General features: G+C 43.6%; 1 protein-coding gene across 1 annotated transcript in view; it reads left to right on the forward strand.

Annotated features, from left to right (window-relative positions):
- Nucleotides 1-18206, forward strand: part of LOC149457656 (vomeronasal type-2 receptor 26-like) — an 82316-nt gene extending 64110 nt beyond the window's left edge. Inside the window, exons 5-8 of the mRNA XM_089683390.1 lie at nucleotides 5525-5648; nucleotides 9681-10561; nucleotides 13737-13770; nucleotides 18019-18206. Coding sequence (XP_089539516.1) covers nucleotides 5525-5648; nucleotides 9681-10561; nucleotides 13737-13770; nucleotides 18019-18206 — 1227 coding nt within the window. The remainder of the gene's footprint in view (nucleotides 1-5524; nucleotides 5649-9680; nucleotides 10562-13736; nucleotides 13771-18018) is intronic.
- The last annotated feature ends 5090 nt before the right edge of the window (nucleotides 18207-23296 follow it).

Below are 23296 nucleotides of genomic sequence, written 5' to 3' on the forward strand. Positions count from 1 at the left end.
AACTCAATAAAAATGTTAATTACAAAAAAAAAGGTGAACGTATGCTTTAAGAGACTGCAGATGATAAAGCTGTACAAAACTGGCCACAAAACATTTTATGAAGAATTAGCTATGAAGTACAGGAGGCAGTCAACAGGCATGTGGTTTGCTTCAAGAATGAAGCGACTGCAAATGATACAGCACTGTATAACTGGCCAGAAGCAGGGCCATTGTAAATAGCAATGCTGGGCCTACATTTTTTGAGACAAAAAGCACAGAGTGTAGCTTGACTACAAGCATTAGGCTGGCCATGCATGGGTTGATTTTCAAATGATTTTTCATTCAAAAATCAGACCTAAGAATAATCATCCGATTTTCACTCTGTTAGTGGGGCAATGGCACTGGATGATTTTCATGGTTCCTCCCCATTTCGATTATCGGGCATACTGGAAAATTCGTGAAAAACGCCAGATTTTCAAAATCATTGGTGGTACCTTCGGTTTACAGAACAAACGATGTTGTCGATTTTCGATAGAAAAATCTTTCGGGATTTGACCCATGTATGGCCTGCTTTAGGATACTGCAGGCAGACAGGGTCAAATTATCATCCAGCAGCAGTTTTTAATTAGGGATAATAGGCCTAACCAGTGTATGCCTAACTTTAATTTCATCTATACGGATGGGGGTGTAGTGAATGTAATGATATAATGTGAGGTGGTTTAAAGGATAAGTTCACCTTTTGGACAAAAATAATAAATGCACTTTTTTTGTATGTAAAAAAATGTGCATTTATTATTTTTGTCCAAGGTAGCCTGTAAAGCAGGGCACTGAATTAAAATTCACGGGGTCAGTAAAATTTTCTTCCAGCGGAGGTCCGAGTGTCATGTTGATGCTATGACTTTAATTCTTTATATCACAGCCTCCCGTGCACATCACAGTTCCTCACCCCACCGTCACCCCCCCCTTTTACATCACAGACTGCCCCATCACAGACCCTCTTCCCCCATCACAGATCGCCCATCAAAAACCCCCTATCCCCATCACAGACCGCCCCATCACAGACCCCCTACCCCCATCACAAACCGCCCCATCACAGACCCCCTATCCCCATCACAGACCGCCCCACCACAGACCGTCTTCCCCCATCACAGACTGCCCCATCCCAGACCCCCTATCCCCATCACAGACCGCCCCATGTGTGGTGAGGCTGCAGTCTGGAAAGGAATGTCTTTGGGTCCGGGTCTGGACTGCGGTCCGCCATTTAGTGATGCCTGCTGTAAAGCATTGCAGTAGTGATCAGTAGATCACTGATACCATGCAGGTCTCCTGCAAATCTGTCAGAATATCTGCTTGTCATATGGGGTGTACGGGGTGTATGGGATGTACGGTCAAGCAGATATACTGACAGGAAGCTTGAATGAACTACAAGGTACTCCACAGCACTGTGGTAGTTCATAGAAAACTACAAGCCCACAGCCGCTAAGGCTGCCAGGTCTTGTAGGCATTCACTCACAGAAATCTGTGAATGAGTGACGCAGCCGAGTGGGCGGAGCCCCACACGGTCGTGTGTTTTTCAAATCTGACAGATAGTACAAGGATACTTCTCTCCATACTATCTGTTGGGGTGAGGGATGGCGGGCACGGCTACAGCTATGAGAACATGTTACATGTTCCACCCTAAAAACGAGTTGAACATGTAACATTGTCCAAAGGAGAACTTGTTAGGAATATCAATTTAGGCCGGCCCTCCTCCATACAGACATGCAGTTCAAAGTACTTTGGGAACAATGCAACCCAGATACCTAGGTGCGTGATGCAAAATTTGACTTTTTTAATATTGATCAAGCCTTAAGCACTTCCCGACCGGCCGTTGCATATAAATGGCCGGACGGTGGCACTGCAGGGTCAAGTGGCCGTTTATAAACGGCCTCCCCGCACCCTGCTTGTGCGCGTTCCCTCGGAGTGCGCAGCACCGCAATCTGGTGCCCGCTGTGTCCTCCGGACACAGTGAAACACTGATCGTCGGACGGGACCTCTGTATGAGGTCCCGATCATGTGATCACTGATTGGCCACTTGTGACATCATTGCTTGCTACGTGTGAAATCTGTGAATGATCACAGAGGTCACATGGTACAAGGCTTTTCACAACAGCCTTGTACCATGTGACAAGCTGTGACCAATCACAGCTCACTCAGTACTTCTCAATGGCTGCAAGAATGCACAGAGAGAGAAAGAGAAATGATTGCTTTTACATCCTACATGGGTGTAAAACCTATTAGTGTAAAAAAAAAAAAAATCTTCATCACCCCCCACAAGTAGTACAGTGTCACCATGGTGACACTGTACTGCTAGGGTGACAGTATGTAAAAAAAATAAGTAAAAAATAATATAAAAAAAAAATAAAAATGTAAAAAAAATGTTTAAAAATTATAATTCTTGGTTATAAACTAATTTGTATTTTTTTTTTTTACTAAAAAGATAACGGAATAAATTTTGGCAAAGATTTATGATGAAATATTATTTATTTGCTAAATTTTATTAAAAAAAACACTTTTTTCCAAAATTTTTGGACATTTTCATTTACATAGCAAAAAAAATAAAAATCCCAGCGGTGAATAAATACCACCAAAATAAAGCTTTATCTGTCTCAAAAAAATGGTAAAAAATTTATTTGGGTACAGTGTTGCATGACCGCGCAGTTGTCACTCAAAGTGTGATAGCGCTGAAAGCTGAAAATTGCCCTGGTCAGGAAGGGGGTGAAAGTGTCCGGTCTGGAAGTGGTTAAGTAATAAATGATAACACGGCATGTTTTAGGCGGTTTCCATAAAGCACCAATCAGAATAGAGAAAAAAGATTTCAGCAAATTACTCTATAGCTAGTCATAACAAAAATGCAACAAGGTAGTAACTTCTGCAATTTCTCAGAAAAGAATTGTGTGCATAGATAACAGCATTTCAATCCCAAGGGAACAGCTTGTAAATAAAATAAACCAGTTAATAGGCACAAAGCAAAAGTTAATGAACTATTATTCCTTTTAGAACGTATCCTTTGAGCATACACTATTCTTAGCTTTTTGTTTTTTGTTACTTTCAAACAATTCAGCACCGTGCTGCGAACAAAAAGCAGCCAGAGAACAGACAGTCATTAACCTCCTCGGCGGTATGATTCTTTCCGATTTTTTGTGCTGAAAGCGGTACATTTTTTTGCATGGAAATATGTATTTTTATATTGTAGGTCTGTAATATTTAGGAATAACTCACTGAAATCTGTCCGAACAAGAGTCTAGTAAACATCCCGGGTAGGATAAAATTTGAAACACGAAATCATAAATTATAATTTAATAAATAATCATAAAAAATAATAATATAATAATAATAAATTTAATTCAATAATATAATCAAACCAAAAACACTGAAATGTGAAATAGAGCGCCAAGTTCGCACATCGCTGAGCTCAGTCGCAGAATCGTTTTCAGTGTCTGATGAGGAATTTCCCCCACGAATCATTATCACTCAATTCTGCAAGTGGTTCTGATTTACTATCGCTGTTCTCTAGCCGGTCTAAAACCACTTTTGACGTAAAGGGACGCTTTTTGGACGCCATGGACGGTTCTCAGTTTCCAGGCAGAAAGAACAGTAAAAATGCAGGCAGGGCGCCGGACAAAGCACTCGGGACAAAATGTATGTGAAATGCATTGAAACAGCAATGACAGCAAAAATTACATTTTTTAAAAATTTCAAATTTCCCGCCGTATGTCCCGACGTCACAGGGACTGGAACACGGAAGCCGGATGCCGGCATCGGCCGGAGGAGATGGCCGGGGACGCTGCAGGGGACACATCGCAGGAGCGAAGGACAAGGTAAGTGCTGCAGGGACCCCCAGAGAACGCCGCATGGTAAGCCCGAGTGTAGCTCGGGGTTACCGCTCTTGGTATAGAAATTTGACCCCGAGCTACACTTGGGAATACCGCTAAGGAGGTTAACAACTGAATGATGAATATCCCCAAAATACCACCCCTGATACAGACTCTTACTTTTTTAAAGGAAAGCCTTGCTGCAAAAAGAGCAGTTTAGCCTACAATATCAACATAAAATAATCAGCAAAAAAAAAAGAAACAATACATGTAAAAAAAAGTTTCCCACATGTGGAACAGTAGCTAAAGTAACCGTGAAAAATCAACTACAAAACACAATTAAATTAAAAAAAATCCCTAATGACAAAAACAAACCAAAAAAGCACTGATTTGCTTGATTGTCCAAAGAGGCAGGGCTGCTGTTAGAAACCACAGGGCCCCACACAGCTAACCTGACAAGCCCCTCAGTTAAAAATGAACACAGATCGGTAATGATCACACATTGTGTTCATTTAGGAAAGGAAGGGCTGGTAAATGTCAAATATTTACTGGACCCTTCCCCCACTCTCCATCCTAAAGGATCCTATTGTGTGCTTGCAGCTGCTGGGGTGGAATAAAGGAGAGAAGCCGGCTGTGCACGGTGGGGAGTGGAGGTATAGAGGGGGGCCAGAGCATCAAGGGGAATGGTACGGTGCACAGGGAGGATGATAGATGCAACAGTGGGGCAATTACTGGAACCCATCCCCTGTATGGCTCTCTCTGCAGCAGCTGAAATTCAGTGGGATAGAGAGGAGAAAAAGGCAGCTTTCAACTGCCGAGAGAGGGTCATGCAGGGGATTAGTTCCAGTAATTGCCCCTCCTCGCGCCAATTACCCTCCCTGCCCACATCCAATTCACCCTGCTGCCTGTGCCCCCCTGCTGGCCTGGGCCCCATACAAGAGGCCTGGTGGTACCCCCTTATCCACAGCCCTGCAAAGAGGTAGCCATCAGAATTAAAGTACAATTTCTTAATTGATCCTAATTTGTCAGTTTGTCATCTTTTCCTATCCTTTACTTACAATATGTTATTAATATTGCTCTGTGCCCCCCTCCCACATTTTATAATGTGGGGGTTGGCTTATCCATAAGCCCCTTATTGATCACTCTAAGGTTAATAGGTAGCACAGTGATAAATGGTTAGCACTCCCACCTGGCACCACTAGGGTTGTTAGCTTGAATCTCAACCACGGCACCACCTGCCTGGAGTTTGCATGTTCTCCCTGTGCCTGTATGGGTTTCCTCCAGGTACTCCGGTTTCCTCCCACCCTCCAAAAAACATGCTGGGAGGTGAATTGGCTTCTGTCGAAATTGTCCCTAGTATGTGTATGAATGTGAGTTAGGGACCTTAGATTGTACACCCCTTGAGGGTTAGGGACTGATGTGAATGTACAATATATATGTAAAGTGCTGCGTAAATTGATGGCGCTATATAAGTACATGAAATAATAGCCATAGTTTGTAGGTCATACAGTTCATTACGCTTAAGAAAAAAATTCCCCTGGGCATGTCTGCACAAAAATTTGATGGGACTGAAAACCTTGAACCTGCAGGACTCACCTCAAACCCATGGTAGATACAATCCTCAGCCTTATACCTATATGTGATATGATGGGCCTTCACAAAATAATAATAATAATAATATCTGATTTTAGGTTCCGATATCTCGATGTTCAGATCCCTGTTTACCCGGCAGCAGAAAAAAGTCTGGATCTTCAATTCATGAATGCTGCTATGAGTGCTCCCTGTGCCCAGAAGGAGAGATATCTGACATTTCCGGTAGAGTTTGTATTTCTTAGTAAATTATTATTGGGCTCAGCAGAAATTAAAGAGCTTGTTAGGAAATAAAAAAAGAGATATAGTACAATTCTGCAATGTGTGCACATTCCCCCGTGTTTATCCCTTTAAGGACCCTGCAAGTACAGAAAGATACCTTGGTTTTACAAATAAATCTGTGAAAAGTGTGGTGGCATTTGTAGTCTGCTCCCCAGAGTCAATACTTTGTAGATCCACCTTTCACTGCAATTCCATCTGCAAGTCTTTTTGGGATGTCTCTACCAGCTTTGCACATCTAGAGAGGGACATTTCTTCTTTGCAGAATTGCTCAAGTTCTGTCATATTGGATGTAGGGCGTCTGGAAACAGCAATTTTCAGGTCTGGCCACAGATTCTCCATTATATTTGGGTCTGGACTGTGACTGTGCCATTCTAACACATGAAGATGCTTTGATCTGAACCACTCCATTGTAGCTCTGGCTGGATGTTTCGGGTCGTTGTCCTGCTGGAAGGGGAACCTCCACCCCGGTCTCAAGTCTTTTGCAGACTCTAACAGGTTTTCTTCTAAGATTGCTCTGTATTTGGCTCCATCCATCTTCCCATCAACTCTGACCAGCTTCCCTGTCCCTGCTGAAGAAAAGCATCCCCACAACATGATGCTGCCACCACCATGTTTCATGGTGGGGATTGTGTGTTCAGGGTGATGTGCAGTGTTAGTTTTCCTCCGCACACGGAGTTTTGCTTTTAGGCCAAAAAGTAAAAGTTTGGTCTCCTCTGACCAGAGCCCCTTCTTCCACATGTTTTCTGTGTCCCCCACATGGCTTCTCGCAAACTGCAAACGGGACATCTTATGGCTTTCCTCCAACAATGGCATTCTTCTTGCCACTCTTCCATAAAGGCCAGATTGATGAGTGTACGACTAATAGTTGTCCTGTGGACAGATTCTCCCCCCTGAGCTGTGGATCTCTGCAGCTCCTCCAGAGTTATCATAGGCCTCTTGGCTGCTTCTCTGATGAATGTTCTTGCCCGGCCTGTCAGTTTAGGTGGAACGCCATGTCCTGGAAGGTTTGCAGTTGTGCCATACTCTTTCCATTTTTGGATGATGGATTGAACAGTGCTCTGTGAGATGTTCAAAGCATGGGATATTTTTTTTTAAGATAACCCTGCTTTAAACTTATCCACAACTTTATCCCTGACCTGACTGGTGTGTTACTTGGCCTTCGTGATGCTGTTTGTTCACTAATGTTCTCTAACAAACCTATGAGGGCTTCACAGAACATCTGCGTTTATACTGAGATTACATGACACACAGGTGGACTCTATTTACTAATTAGGTGACTTCTGAAGGCAATCGATTCCACTAGATTTTAGTTAGGGGTACAAATGCACCCACACTTTTCAGATATTTATTTGTAATAAAGTTTGAAAACCATTTCTCATTGTCCTTCCACTTCACAATTATGTGCCACTTTGTGTTGGTCTATCACATAAAATACATTGATGTTTTTGGTTGTAACATGACAAAATGTGGAAAATTTCAAGGAGCATGAATACTTTTTCAAGGCACTGTAATTGCAGAGAGGATGTATACACAAGCGTGAATAAACCCTTAGGCATAGGTAGTAATTGTTCTGTGATCAAATACATTTAACAAAATACTTACAATGATATATTTGAAGAGGACCTGTCAGTAACCTTACAATTCTGCAGTTATCACTTATCAGACTGCAACAAGGCAAGTGACTGGAGACACACAATTGCCACTTCATACTTCCGGAGCCTCTTCAAAAAAAAAGATACAGCTCACCTCTGCACTGCCAGGGTAAAGGACATTCACAATTTCATTGGCAGTGAATGGGAAATGTATGGACATTGGATTTTACCAGCTCAGTTAATAGAAAAAACATTGGAAACTTTGTAAAAACTGATCTCCAGGTGATACAGAACCCCCGGAAACAAAAGAAAAGAAATAAAAAACCTTCTTGTTAGTGTGTCAGAGGTATGCTGGTGATTAATAGGATCCACCTGTGGTGGGAATGCCCTTCAGTCAAACACCTCGGACAGGAGATCCATTCCCTATCAACCTTAATCAAAGGAAACCACATTGCATGGGATCCCAAATTCATGCTACGTCATTGTACACATAACAAGCATTCTCTGATTATACATACAGTACACCTAATGCAGCAAAACCTCTCCTAGCCCTCCACTAGAACACCTACTCTTCTTGGCTGAGTGGTAATAGAATGTACATTAATTGATGTGATGGTGGAAGCTAGAACAATAAAAATGAGTCAATGGAATGATACATTTTCATTTGGGCAATCTGGCCAAATACCTGTTACATATTTATAATCTGGTTTCACCAATTTATCATTTAAGTTCCTCAAATCTTTCATCTGGCAATAAACAGGTGTTAACTCTGGAACAGAAAGCTCTTGGATTATTGAGATACTACTTCCTCACTCCCCTTTGAGGCCAGCCAACCATGGAGCTACCATGGAGAAGCATGCTTTGACAGAGGGTACTTGTCTTTGGCAGTTGCCTACTTGTCCATAACAAATGTATCTGTTATTCCTCTTCCCCATCCAGTGTTGGGACAAGGTCATCCAGCGCCCAGGGCAAAGATGCCAAACTGCTCCACCCCACTCCCCCCTCAATCATGATGTGCAAGCCTAGGGGACTCATATGTCCAGCAGTCACTGGCTTGTCAAAATCACTGCCACTGTCACTACTCCCATCAGCATTGTAACAGAAGGAAGGCACCCCCATCTCTGTAGTAAACCATTGTGCCCAGGGCAGCCTCTCCTCCTGCCCACCCCTTGTCTCGGCCCTGTCCCCACCCACATTCCTCATGAGCAGGTGAGCTCTTGGAGCTAGTGACAAGAACCATCTCTAAAAACATTTGTATCTTTGCTAGTTGCATGTTCAAATGGCTACGGGGAAGGGGGTGCAGCTAGCCTTAGACAGTACATAGGTAGATGGGATAATATACTGCATGCACTTTCCCCGTGGGGGACAGAGGCCATTAATAAAAATTAGAGAAAGACTTCTTATTAAAGTGTATGTCAGAGCAAAACATTTTATATATATATATATATATATATATGTGTGTGTGTGTGTGTGTGTGCAGCACATCTCTGCAGTATTTGACAATTTCTCTGTGTTTTACCTTTACAGACCCTGCAAGTACAGAAAATTATCCAATGATCTGCTAGAAATGCCCTCAGCTGCAAAGTCCTGTTGTGGAATGACAACACATGAGAGTTTGTGGACTTTGTGGTGTCATCCCCATCCACTTGCTTTTTGTTAAACCAGTCAGACCCCCATCTTATCATCCACACCATAGACACCAATCACTGTGTAGACTTCAAATAAGAACTTGGAGGGATGATTAGAATTTCTGAGATAACACAGAAAGTGTGCCCAGGACAGATCAGAAGTACTTTTTATGTTACATTGTACCTGTACAACAAAAATAGGGAAGTGGGACAGCAAAGATGGAGTGGGAAAAGGAAATTGATAAAGATTGCAATTATAAAATATTACCTTCCTATAAGTGTGTCCCAGTCCAGTAAATGTTAACATACATTCTCAGATTTTTTTGCCATGAAGAATTCTCCACTTCCTGAGAAGATAAGTGGGAACTCCAAAAACACACGGTGGTCAGTGGACCCCTGGGCAAGTGCAGGGGAATCATGGAGTGTACCATGGTCTACCAGAAATTAGGTGTACAAAGGGGGCTATTGAAGGTCTGACCAACAAGCTATCTGTCCAATTGAGAAGACAGTACATACGGTATATTCTCCTCATTGAGGGCCGACAATTCCACTAGAATTTCAGCTTAGCTAGTATTTGGATAACCAATCTTGCTCAATTGTATATGTAAAGTTCCCAAACTTTTTCTCAAACTTTTTCCCAAACTATTTTTCTCTCCCACAATGCACTGATGGAAATCCCATTGCTAGCTGTGAGACAACACAAGACAACTCATTTCCTCAGAATGCTCATTGTGTTTGTATTGTTCTTCCTGCAGACAGTGAAAACTGCATGAAATGTCCTGATAAAGAATGGCCAAATGAGCAGAAGGATCGGTGTGTTCCAAAATTGGTGGAATTTCTCTCGTACACTGATGACACCATTGTTGCAGTATTTTCAGCCATGTCCATCCTCTGTTGTCTTCTGGCTGGTTTAATATTGGGGATATTTATACATTACCGGGACACCCCCATTGTTAAAGCCAATAACCGGAACCTGAGCTATCTTCTCCTGGTCTCCATCATGCTGAGCTTCCTCTGTGTCTTCTTGTTCCTTGGCCATCCAGTAGATGTAACCTGCATGCTGCGTGTCACCTCTTTTGGTGTCATCTTCTCAGTTGCCGTCTCTTCTCTTCTTGCCAAAAGTATCATGGTGTGTATTGCTTTTAACGCAACCAAACCTGGGAGTCCCTGGAGGAAATGGATGGGAACCAAACTGCCCAATTGTATCATTTGTGTCTTCTCACTGGTCCAAGTCATAATCTGTGTCACTTGGTTGTCTATTTCTCCCCCCTTCCAAGATCAGGACACTCACTCTTATCAGGACAAGATCATCATTCAGTGTAATGAGGGTTCAGTTATCGGCTTCTACTCTGTCCTGGGATATATGGGGCTTCTGGCAGCTGTGAGCTTCATTATAGCTTTTATAGCCAGGACATTACCGGACAGTTTTAATGAGGCCAAGTACATCACCTTCAGCATGCTGGTGTTCTGCAGTGTCTGGATTGCCATGATCCCGGCCTATCTGAGCACCAGAGGGAAATACATGGTGGCTGTGGAGGTCTTTGCTATAATAGCATCAAGTTCTGGACTTCTTGGCTGTATATTCTTCCCAAAATGTTACATAATTCTGTTCAGACCTGACCTGAATACAAAGACAGTTATCCGCTAATATGTGAGGAGCAACACTGGGCTACCTGTAGTTTTAGAATTATCTCTATTATTGGTAATGTTAGTATTTTGCTAGAGTATTGAGAATGAACTTTGTTAAATTTAAACTTTTAATACCTCTTTGGTGGACGTTGAGTCTAAGTTTTGCTCTTGACCCTGATGATATCAGATACTTTGGATTTGCTGGAAACCTTGTCCCCGTCTGGGTGTAGTGGTTTCTCCCACCAACTGATCGCAACAGAACAATGTAGTCACTTAGTGAGGAGGAACCACAGTGACCAGAGGGGGGAAAGTATCCAAATCTTCCTAAAGTGTCAGATACCAGAGACACCCATCATTTCTCAGGAAAGGAAAGATTTCACTCACCACCTTCCAGAAGGATATATATTAAACATGTTCTTTTATAACCCGAATGTGATGTCATTTATTTAGTGTTAGGGTCATTTAATTTATATTGTATGTATATTATTCTGTTTATATTAATACATACATTTTGATTGGTGTATTCTAAAATAATTTTTAATCACTTGCCCTTCGGAAGGATTTACCCCTTTCCTGAACAGACCATGTTTTTCTATACTGCACTGCGCTACTTTAACTGGTAATTGCGTGGTCATGAAACACTGTACCCAAACAAAACATTTTTTTTTTTCACACAACTAGAGCTTTCTTTTGGTGGTATTTGATCACCACTGGGCTTTTTTCTTTTTGCCATATTAATGGAAAAATACTGAAAAGTTTGAAAAAATACAATATTTTCTACTTTCTGTTATAAAAAATATCCAATAAATTCAAATTTCATCATAAATTTTGTCCAGAATGTATTCTGATACATGTCTTTGGTAAAAAAAAAAAACCCAATAAGTGTATATTAATTGGTTTATGTATTGTATGTATTGAAATGGAAAAATACTGAAAAGTTGGAAAAAATACAATATATTCTACTTTCTGTTATAAAAAATATTCAATAAATTCAAATTTCGTCATAAATTTAGGCCAAATGTATTCTGCTACATGTCTTTGGTAAAAAAATCTCAATAAGTATATAGTAATTGGTCTACAATCTATGATATATATACTGGAATTTATGCAGCTTTTACTTTCTGGTTTCCTATCACATTTCTCGAGGTGCTAAAATGTCGAGGCAGTACAAACACTCCCAAATGACCCCTTTTTAGAAAGTAGACACCCTAAGCTATTTGCTGAGAGGCATTTCATGGAAGATTTTATTTTTTTGTCACAATTTTTTGGAAATGACAATTTGTTTTCTTTCTTTTACACAAAATTGTCACTGCAATAAGATATTTCTCATGGGTGTATCTGGATTTACACCCCAAAACACATTTTCCTACCTCTACCAGGTATGTGGATACCACATGTGTGAGACCTAGCTGTGTACAGGGGCCGAAACCAATGTCCACCTTCAGGTCTCCGAAGGCTGAAATTTCTTCATTTCACTTCCTTACTAACTACCACAGTTTTAGAGACCATGAAATTCCAGGATAGTAAGAGCAGCCCCACTCATATAATCCAATTTTGGAAAGTAGACACCCCAATGTATTTACTGAGAAGCATGCTGAGTTAATGGAAGACTTTATTTTTTTGCCACAGGTTTTTGGAAAATGACAAAAATGTTTTTTTTTACACAAAGTTGTCATTTTAATTAGATATTTCTCACACATTATTATTATAATACAGTATTTATATAGCGCCAAAGGGTATGCTCAGCGCTGTACAGTAGCAAGGGGGACAGAGCAAGGACAAGAAGGACAAGACAGTAACAAAACAGTACACGAGGGGTTCGAGGGCCCTGCTCTTTCGAGCTTATAATCTAGGAGGGAGGGGAAGGTGATACAGGAGAAGATGGCTGTGGGGGATGGAGAGGTGGGAGGAGTGGAGGAGGTTGCTAGGTGAGGTCAGGTGTTAGGTGAGGTTGGGGTAGGCTTCCCTGAAGAAGAGGGTTTTCAGGGTGCGCCTGAAGGTGAGGAGGGTGGGTGACAGTCTGATGGATTGGGGTATGGAGTTCCAGAGGATGGGGGATCAGGCGTGGGAGGAGGAGACCAGGGAGCTAGAGAGTAGGAGGTCCTGTGAGGCTAGGGTAGGGTAGTATTTGGGTATCAGGTCAGTTATGTAGTTTGGGGCGGCGTTGTGAATGGCTTTGTAGGTCAGGGTTAGCAGTTTGAATTTGATGCGTTGGGCAATCGGGAGCCAGTGAAGGGATTGGCAGAGGGGGGAGGCAGATGTGGAGCGGTTGGTGAGGTGGATGAGTCTAGCCGCTGAGTTTAGGATCGACTGGACTGGGTATAGCATTCGTTTTGGTAGGCCAGTGAGAAGGGAGTTGCAATAGTCCAGGCGTGAGATGATGAGGAAGTGTACGAGTTGTTTGGTGGTGTCTGGGGTGAGGAATGTGCGTATCTTGGAGATGTTGCGGAGGTGGAGCCTGCAAGATCTAGATAGCAGTTGGATGTGGGGTAGGAAGGAGAGGTGGGAGTCCAGGGTGACACCCAGGACTTTGGCGTGTGGGGTGGGAGAGATGGTGGCGTTGTTAGTAGTGATGGAGAGGATGGGGGGAGGGGCGCGGGGTGGGGGGTGGGGGGAAGACAAGGAGCTCGGTTTTAGATAGGTTAAGTTTGAGGAAATGGAGCGACATCCAGTCTGATATGTCGTTTAGGAGGTGGGCGATGCGGGCAGAGAGTGAGGGGGTGAGGTGGGGGGTGGAGAGGTAAATTTGGGTGTCGTCGACATAGAGGTGGTAATTGAAGCCATGGGAGGGAATAAGTTTGCCAAGGGAGGAGGTATAGATGGAGAAGAGGAGGGGCCCCAGGACAGAGCCTTGGGGGGACCCCGACAGAGAGGGGGAGGGAGGGGGAGGTGGTAGTGTTGTAGGTGACGCCGAAGGAGCGTTGGGAAAGGTAGGAGGAGATCCAGGAAAGAGCAGCGTCCTTGATGCCAAGGGAGTGCAGTTTGGCAAGGAGGAGAGGGTGGTCAACAGTGTCGAAGGCTGCGGAGAGGTCGAGGAGCAGGAGGATAGAATAGTGGCCATTGGCTTTGGCGGTTAGTAGGTCGTTGGTGATTTTAAGTAGGGCGGTTTCGGTGGAGTGTAGGGGACGGGAGCCAGACTGTAGGGGGTCAAGGAGGTTGTTATCAGTGAGGTGGGTGCTTAGGTGATTGTAGGCCAGGTGCTCAAGGAGCTTGGAGGTGAAAGGCAGCAGAGAGATGGGTCTAAGGTTGTTAAGTTTAGTGGGGACGAGGGAGGGTTTTTTGAGTATGGGGGTGATGTGTGCCTGGTTTAGAGGGGAGGGGAGGTGCCGGTGGAGAGGGAGAGATTGAAGATGTGGGTGAGGGAGCAAATGATGGAGGGGGGGTGACTGGAGGAGCTGTGAGGGGATAGGGTCCAGGGGGCAGGTGGTGAGGCGGGCTTAAGTGAAGACCTTAGAGACCTCCTCAAGGGTAGTTGGGCTGAAGGAGCGGAGTGTAGGGGAGGTGATGGTGTGCGGGGCATTAGGTATAGTGGGGGGTAGTGCGGCTATGAGGTCGGGGGAGGGTTGAGGGGTTGGAGGAGGGCGGGAGGCTGGGTGGAGAGGTGGATTGTGAGTTGACAATGTCCTTACGGATTGCGTCAATCTTGTTTTGGAAGTGATTGGCAATCTCGTGGGCGGTGAGTGAGGTGCTGGGTGGAGGTGGGGGGGGGGAGAGCAGGGATTTGAAAGTGGAGAAGAGCCAGCGAGGACAGTGGAGAGGGTGTTGATAAGGGTTATGAAATAGGCTTGCTTGGCGGCATGGAGGGAGGTGGTGTAGGTGAGGTAGGCGGCTTTATAGAGGGAGAACGCGTGACGGGATCTGGTTTTGCGCCATAAGCGTTCCAGCGCACGACTGCGTCATTTGAGGCATTTTGTGTGGTCGTTTTGCCAGGGTTGAAGCGGTCGGGGTCTAATGCTACGTGTGGTTAGGGGTGCCAGGGAGTCAAGGGCAGCTGACAGTGAGTCGTTGTATGCAGTGGTGGCCAGGTCAGGGTATGACAGAGGGAGGATGCTGTCATACAGATGGCCGGCAGCCGGGTGGAGATGGGTCGGGTTCAGATTGCAGGGGTTGCGGGTGATGGTTAGACGCTTCGGGGGGGGAGTTGAGGGAGGGGGAGATGGAGAATGTGAGGAGGTGGTGGTCAGAGAGGGGGAAGGGGGTGTTAGTGAAGTCGTGGGGGGTGCAGAGGTGGGAGAAAACAAAGTCCAGGGTGTCTCCATTGGAGTGGGTGAAGGACTGTGTGTGCTGTGTGAGCGCGAAGGAGGAGGTTAGAAGAAGGAGTTGGGAAGTCGCCAGGCTGTTGGCGTGGATCGGAATATTGAAGTCACCTAGGATGATGGTCGGTAGGTCGGAGGAGAGGAAGAAGGGAAGCCAGGCGGCAAAGTCGTCTAGGAAGGGGGATGCGGAACCAGGAGGCCGATAGATTATCGCAATCCTTAGGGGGGTGGGAGAGAAGAGCCGGATGCAGTGGGCCTCGAAGAAGGAGAAGGATAGGGGGGGGGGGATTAGGGAGGACCTGGAAGGTGCTCAGCGGTGGTAGGAGCATACCGACCCCTCCGCCTCTGCACCCGCTCAGTCTGGGTGAATGGGTCCAGACCAGGCCTCCATAGGAGAGGGCAGCAGGGGAGGTGGAGTCAGTGGCCTGTACCCAGGTTTCGGTGACCACTAGGAGGTTGAGGGAGTGGGAGACAAAGAGGTCGTGGACGGCGGTGAGCTTGTTGCAAACCGAACGGGCGTTAAGGAGTGCAACTGAGAAAACCTTCCGAAGCTGAAATGGTTAACTAATATTAAAATGATGTTAGAATACGCCAAGCAAAATGTATTTATTAATATAGACACGATCATCTACATACAATATAATTACAGTGACCCTGACACTAAAAAAAAATACGATTATTGCTTATTGAAGAAAATGTTTAATATTTATCTTCCGGGAAGGTGGTGAGTGAAATCTTCCCTCTCTGGAAGGGTGATGGGTGTCTCTGGTATCTGACACTTTAGGATGATTTGGATACTTTCCCCCCTCTGGTCACTGTGGTTTCTCCTCACTCAGGCTCCGTTCACACCAATGCTTTTTTTAGTGCTTTTTGCTGAAACGCACTACAGTCTGCTTAGCATGGTTTCCCATGGAGCATGTTCACATCTATGCTTTTTTGAGCCGCTGTGTTTTTGGAAAGGATCAGGGACTTTTAAAAGTAAAAAGCAGAATGTTTGCTACAGTTCAAGGAAGAAGTTGCTGAAATGCATTTTTGCCAACAAAATATTGTAACATGGGGGTGAAGACTTCCCTGGGAAACATGTACCAGAGCAACAAAACAATACATTTCATTTAGCTGGGACCAATGGTTTTTTTTAAATGCTTAAAATGAAACATTTACTGGAAGTTCAAGCATGAGGGGCCTGGGGTGGTCAGCGACTCATAATGATTTTAGAACCTCTACTATGAATTAAACTTCAAAAACTTTTTTTGGATCATATAGAGAAGGGTTAAAACACCTATCAGGTTATATTTTGTTGTGAGGTGAATTCCCGGGAGTCGCAAAAGGAAAAGGGGATTGTTGTCACCAGAGCAGACTCTCATTGGCCAAACATGATCATGATTGTATTTGGTCTATGACATCACCCAACATCCCCATCTGTCTGTTCACATTCAGCGGCCAGGAGACGTGTCATTTATCCATGTTAGTTCACCAGGAAACATCATCGGGTTGTGGCTCATTATGTCAGTGAGGAAACATCATATGGTAGGAATAGATCCTCTCTACTGCTGGACATATTATTATATATTTTTTGCATTGTTTCACATCTCCCATGACAGTGCCCAGCTCACCATGTCCTTTTTTTAGAGAATAGATTGCTGATTAGACCTGCAGACTAAATGGGGATCAACTCTGAATAAGGTGTTCGAGGATTGGTTCACTTATTCCTGTCTAACATTACAAACTCAGTGTGATCTGCTTAACCACATCGGAAATGGACATCACAGAAACAATGAAAATACCTCGAAGATATCTAGAGTATGTCATCTTATTAACAGAAAGGCATGGACCCCCCCCCTTTAATACTTACCTAGGTGGAGGCAGCATTGGTCCAATGCTGCATCTGTCCCCCACCGACTCTAAGTGTGAGAGCTCAGCGATCATGGATGAGGGGATACTACCAGTACTCCTGTATGGGGCCCAAGCCAGCAGGGGGGCTCAGTCAATTGGGCGAATCAGATGTGGGCAGGTAGGGTGATCTGCATGGCGGGGGGGGGGCAATTACTGGAACCAATCCTCTCTATGGTTCTCTCTGCAGCAGCTGAAAGCTGGCTTCTTCTCCTCTCCCTTTCAGCTGCTGAAGAGAGAGCCATAGAGGGGATCGGTTCCAGTAATTGTCCCATGCCGCATCCATTACCCTCCATTTCCACCATATGTTTCCCCCTGCTGCCCAGGCCCCTTTGTGTGCCTCTACCCCCGCAGTGCTGCTGGTTTCCCTCCTCTCATTTCTACCAGCAACTGCAAGAACACAATAGGATCCTTCGGGATGGAGACAGGGGGAAGCATCTGGTAAATATGTCACATTTACCAGCCCCTTTTTCTCCTGAATGAACACAGTGAGTGATTGGTACCGGTCACTCACTGTGTTCATTATTAACTGAAGCATAGTAAACTGTAGGGTTTTTTGTTGGGGGGGGGGCTGTCAGGTTGGCTGTATGGGGCCCCATGGGTTCTAACAGAAGCCCTGATAACATGACCACTGATTGCTGAGTTCTCACAGCCGCTCTGAGCAGAGAAGGGTGACTGTCAGTCATTGCTGTCTGCTCTGACAAAGTCAGATGGATGGGATAGATAGGATGGATGGGATGGATCCAATAGCTTCATAAGCGCCAATGCAAATCCAATCTTATCAATGACTCCACCAACCAGAAGCCCAAAGAGATAATATCCTCCTAGTGCAGTAACTTTATTTAGAATGGGAAATCACATAACAAATATATATATTGCACTCACATTTTCAGGGTGCCGAGAGGAACCTCCACAAGCAGCTCTCACTCCCCTCACTTCTGGTTTGAGTCATTGATAAGAGAGGATTTGCATTGGAGCTTATGAGGCTATTGGATCCATCCAATCCATCCGATCCATCCCATCATCTGACTTTGTCTGCCAAGCTCATTAGACCTTCTATGACCATTTAGGGTTGGTGAGTGAACATTTCTACCACACGTGTTGAAGACACTTTGGTTGGATGTAAAGAAGAAATACTTGTCACTATTATTGAAAGGCACAGTTAGGAAAATGATTTGTTTATGGATTTTTTTTTGATTGTTGATTTATGAGCGCACTCCTGGCAGGATCAACAGGTATCTTTCTGTACTGTCAGGGTGAAAAAACATGGGGAAAAGTGCACACATTGCGGAGATGTACTTCATATGTTTTTCCTCAGACATGCACTTTAACTACAGCAGTAACTTCTGCCCTTTCCTACAAAAATGTACTAACAAATACAAATCGTACCCGAAATGTTGGATATCTCTCCTTCTGGACACGGGATGCACTCATAGCAACATTTATGAATTGAAGATCCAAACTTTTTTCTGCTGCCGGGTAAACAGGGATCTGAGCATGATCTGAAATCAGATATTATTATTATTATTATTATTATTATTATTATTATTTTATTTATTTTTTAAATTATTATTGTAATGTAATGTAAAGGTCCATCATATGTCATGAGGCTACACAAATTAAGAGTTACAAATAGGAATGAGGTTCAGGTTTGCCTCTACCATGAGTTCAAGGTGCATTCTCCAGATTTAAAATTTGTTCAGGGGCAGTATTTTAGGGTTTTTGATCATTTGGGGTTTACCAATTTTTATTGTATATTGATAGAACCTCTCTTTTAGGTTAACCTCTTGAGTCCCAGCACCTTCAGTCTATAAAAATCCCCCTTGAAAAATTGCATCACAAAAGAGTAGTGCTGTCAGGAATGGACTCGCCACTAGTGGTGGGACTCACCTGCCTTGTGGGTTGCAGTACCAGGACTGGCCAGCGGGTGCTCTCAGCAATCAGAAGCTCACTCCTGCAGTCAGCCAAAACACCTGAGGCTGATTGCAGGAGGTGCATATAAGGAATGGCCAGACTTGCAATCAGGGCCTTGGTGTATGTTTCCCAAGAGCCCCTGTACCTGCATTCTGTCTGCTTCCTGTCTGATCCTGCTTGATCCCTGACTCTGATTGAACTCCGCCTGTCCTGACCTCTGCTATTCCTGACCACTCTCCAGTCTGCTCCTTTGGTACCTTGTCTGCCTGATTGTTCCTGACCCGGCCCGTCTGACTACACTCTGCCTGCTCCTTTGTACCTTGCCTGCCCGTTTGCTACTGACCCGGCCTGCCCGACTACGCTTAGTATTGTTCTTTTGTTATCTGTTGGGGGTTTTGGTTTGGTTTGTTTGCACTGTGTTTATGTTTAGTCTTGCACTGCGTTTATGTATTGTTTAGTCTCAAATAAATTATATTGTTTATACTATATCTGAAGCCTGCGTTTCCCTGTGTCAGTCCACACACCTCTGGTCATACCCAGGAGCCCTGACAAGTGCCATCAAATTATAGCTCAATAGTAAGTAATAGAGATGAGCGAAGAAATGAAAAATTCGATTCGGCTGATTCGGCGAATTCCAGTGTGAAATTCGATTCGATGCGAATTTCTCCGCTACGAAGATGACTTATTTAAAGGGTTTCTAGGCTTCAGAGAGCCTTTAAATTAGTGCAGAACACTGTACCTTTAATTTAAATGCCCTTGGAGATGAGGAAGGAGAAGGAGAAGGAGAAGGATGAGAAGAAGGAGAAGGATGAGAAGAAGGAGAAGGAGAAGGATGAGAAGAAGGAGAAGGATGAGAAGAAGGAGAAGGATGAGAAGAAGGAGAAGGAGAAGGATGAGAAGAAGGAGAAGGAGAAGGATGAGAAGAAGGAGAAGGATGAGAAGAAGGAGAAGGATGAGAAGGAGAAGGATGAGAAGGAGAAGGATGAGAAGAAGAAGGCTGAGAATAAGGAGAAGGATGAGAAGAAGGAGAAGGAGAAGGATGAGAAGAAGGAGAAGGATGAGAAGAAGGAGAAGGAGAAGGATGAGAAGAAAGAGAAGGATGAGAAGGAGAAGGATGAGAAGAAGAAGGATGAGAAGAAGAGGGATGAGAAGAAGGAAAAGGATGAGAAGAAGAAGGATGAGAAGAAGGAGAAGGATGAGAAGAAGGAGAAGGAAGAGAAGAAGGAGAAGGATGAGAAGGAGAAGGATGAGAAGAAGGAGAAGGATGAGAAGAAGGAGAAGGATGAGAAGAAGGAGAAGGAGAAGGATGAGAAGAAGGAGAAGGATGAGAAGAAGAAGGATGAGAAGAAGGATGAGAAGGATGAGAAGAAGGAGAAGGATGAGAAGAAGGAGAATGATGAGAAGAAGGAGAAGAAGGAGAAGGATGAGAAGAAGGAGAAGGATGAGAAGAAGGAGAAGGATGAGAAGAAGGAGAAGGATGAGAAGAAGGAGAAGGAGAAGGATGAGAAGAAAAAGGATGAGGAGAAGGAGAAGGATGAGAAGAAGGAGAAGGATGAGAAGGAGAAGGAGAAGGATGAGAAGAAGGAGAAGGAGAAGGATGAGAAGAAGGAGAAGGATGAGAAGAAGGAGAAGGATGAGAAGGAGAAGGAGAAGGATGAGAAGGAGAAGGATGAGAAGAAGGAGAAGGAGAAGGATGAGAAGAAGGAGAAGGAGAAGGATGAGAAGAAGGAGAAGGATGAGAAGAAGGATGAGCAGAAGGAGAAGGATGAGAAGAAGGAGAAGGATGAGAAGAAGGAGAAGGATGAGAAGAAGGATGAGAAGAAGGATGAGAAGAAGGAGAAGGATGAGAAGAAGGACAGTTCTGTGACAGTTTCTGTCTATTTCTGACAGTTCTGGGACATTCACTCCATACAGCGGTTTCAACCGCTGTATGGAGGGAATGTCATAGAACTGTCAGAAATAGACTATTAATGACAGTTCTGGGACTGTCCTTCCATGCAGCGGTTGAAACATTGTATGTATTTGTTTCCATAAATGGATCCATTTATGGAAACAAATACATACAATGTTTCAACCGCTGCATGGAAGGACAGTCCCAGAACTGTCATTAATAGTCTATTTCTGACAGTTCCATGACATTCCCTCCATACAGCGGTTAAAACAGCTGTATGCAGTGAATGTCCCAGAACTGTCATAAATAGTCTATTTCTGATAGATCTGGGACATTCACTCCATACAGCTGTTTTAACCGCTGTATGGAGGGAATGTCATGGAACTGTCAGAAATAGACTATTAATGACAGTTCTGGGACTGTCCTTCCATGCAGCGGTTGAAACATTGTATGTATTTGTTTCCATAAATGGATCCATTTATGGAAACAAATACATACAATGTTTCAACCGCTGCATTGAAGGACAGTCCCAGAACTGTCATTAATAGTCTATTTCTGACAGTTCCATGACATTCCCTCCATACAGCGGTTAAAACAGCTGTATGCAGTGAATGTCCCAGAACTGTCATAAATAGTCTATTTCTGATAGATCTGGGACATTCACTCCATACAGCTGTTTTAACCGCTGTATGGAGGGAATGTCATGGAACTGTCAGAAATAGACTATTAATGACAGTTGTGGGACTGTCCTTCCATACAGCGGTTGAAACATTGTATGTATTTGTTTCCATAAATGGATCCATTTATGGAAACAAATACATACAATGTTTCAACCGCTGCATTGAAGGACAGTCCCAGAACTGTCATTAATAGTCTATTTCTGACAGTTCCATGACATTCCCTCCATACAGCGGTTAAAACAGCTGTATGCAGTGAATGTCCCAGAACTGTCATAAATAGTCTATTTCTGACAGTTCTGGGACATTCACTCCATACAGCGGTTTCCGGCAAAAAGTGTATGTGCAGAGTTCCTCTATTCTGCAGATACACTTAGAGGAGCTCTGCAGATACACTTAGAGGAGCTCTGCACATACACTTTTTTCCGGTTTGGAATTATTCTTATTTTCATCCTACTTCTTCTTCTTCTTCTTCATCCTCATCCTCATCCTCTTCTTCTTCTGAGGATGAGGATGAAGAAGAAGAAGAAGAAGAAGAAGAAGTAGGATGAAAATAAGATTAATTCCAAGCCGGCAAAAAGTGTATGTGCAGAGCTCCTCTAAGTGTATCTGCAGAGCTCCTCTAAGTGTATCTGCAGAATAGAGGAACTCTGCACATACACTTTTTGCCGGCTTGGAATTATTCTTCTTTTCATCCTACTTCTTCTTCTTCTTCTTCTTCATCCTCATCCTCAGAAGAAGAGGATGAGGATGAGGATGAGGATGAGGAAGAAGAAGAAGAATGAAAAGAAGAATAATTCCAAGCCGGCAAAAAGTGTATGTGCAGAGTTCCTCTATTTCTGACAGTTCTCTCACAGCTTCTTCACATGTACAGCGGTTGAAATATCTGTATCCTAAATGTAAACTAATAGATACAATGTTTCAACCGCTAAACATGTGTTCCTTCTGTCAGAGAACTGTCAGAAATAGCGGAGCTCACTGCAGGGACACTTTTGCCGGCTGATCGGGAAATGTTCGATTCGCGCACCCGAAGTAGGCAAAATTTCGGTTTCGACACGAATCGAATATTTCCTGAAATTCGACTCGAATTCCGGTTCGCCTAGTTCGATTCGCTCATCTCTAGTAAGTAATACTAGAATATTAAATGCTTATACAAAATTAAAAACATATTCACAGATGTAAGAAATCCGGCAAACAAAACAAACTGTAACTATTTTATTCGAGGAGCTCTTTGACTTTGTGGGAACATCAGAAACCTGATTAGAGCTCACATGATTGGGCTGCAAATATTGAGGGGTACACTCTAGTTCAGCGGTAAAGAGTTGGTAGAAGAGGTGAAGGGGCATATATAGTATGTATGTGAGGAGAGATCTGAAAGTGAGTTTGAGAGATGGTATCACTAATGAGGACTGTAATGGTACAAAGCCGTTATGGCTGAAGCTGCACAAGAGTGCATCGAATAGTAAATGATTTGTGAGAATGTTCCATAGGTCCCTTAATATAAAGTATTAGAAAGAGTCTCAGCTCCTTTCACAGACTGAAATGGCTGGGAAGCAGGGCGATGTTATTATTATGGGTGATTTACCTAACCTGATGTTGATTGGGCAAATGGAATTGTACAGCCAACAAAAGGCTTGCCATTCCTTAAACTTATTGCAGGAAGATTCCATGGAACAAATGGCAGAAATCCCAACAAGAGAAAATGATCATTTTAATTCCACTAATTTCTAACAACACAAAACTTATTACAGATGTGCAGATTAGTTAAAACTTGGGCAATAGTGATCATGGTGTAATCACGTTTGCCATAAATTACAGGAAAGAGAAGTACAGTATGTTGATGTTACAAGAATGCTACATTTCATAAAAACTATCTTCAATATGCTGAGACCCTTCCTGCATGACAATGGACAGTGGGACCATATATTTGCAACAAACACAACACAAGACAAGTGGGACTATTTTCAACATGAATTAAACAAGAGTGGTAGTCATTGTATGCGATTAGTTAATAAGCTAAAAAACACATTTCAAACCTATGTGGCTAACTTCTAGTGTGAAAAAAATAAATGAGAAAAAAAAACAAAGTAGAAGGGACACCCTTGGCATTACAG

This window comes from Staurois parvus, unplaced genomic scaffold (assembly GCF_062004578.1).
Source record: "Staurois parvus isolate SC_StPar_1 unplaced genomic scaffold, SC_StPar_1.0 ptg000308l, whole genome shotgun sequence".
Taxonomy (NCBI): Eukaryota; Metazoa; Chordata; class Amphibia; order Anura; family Ranidae; genus Staurois; species Staurois parvus.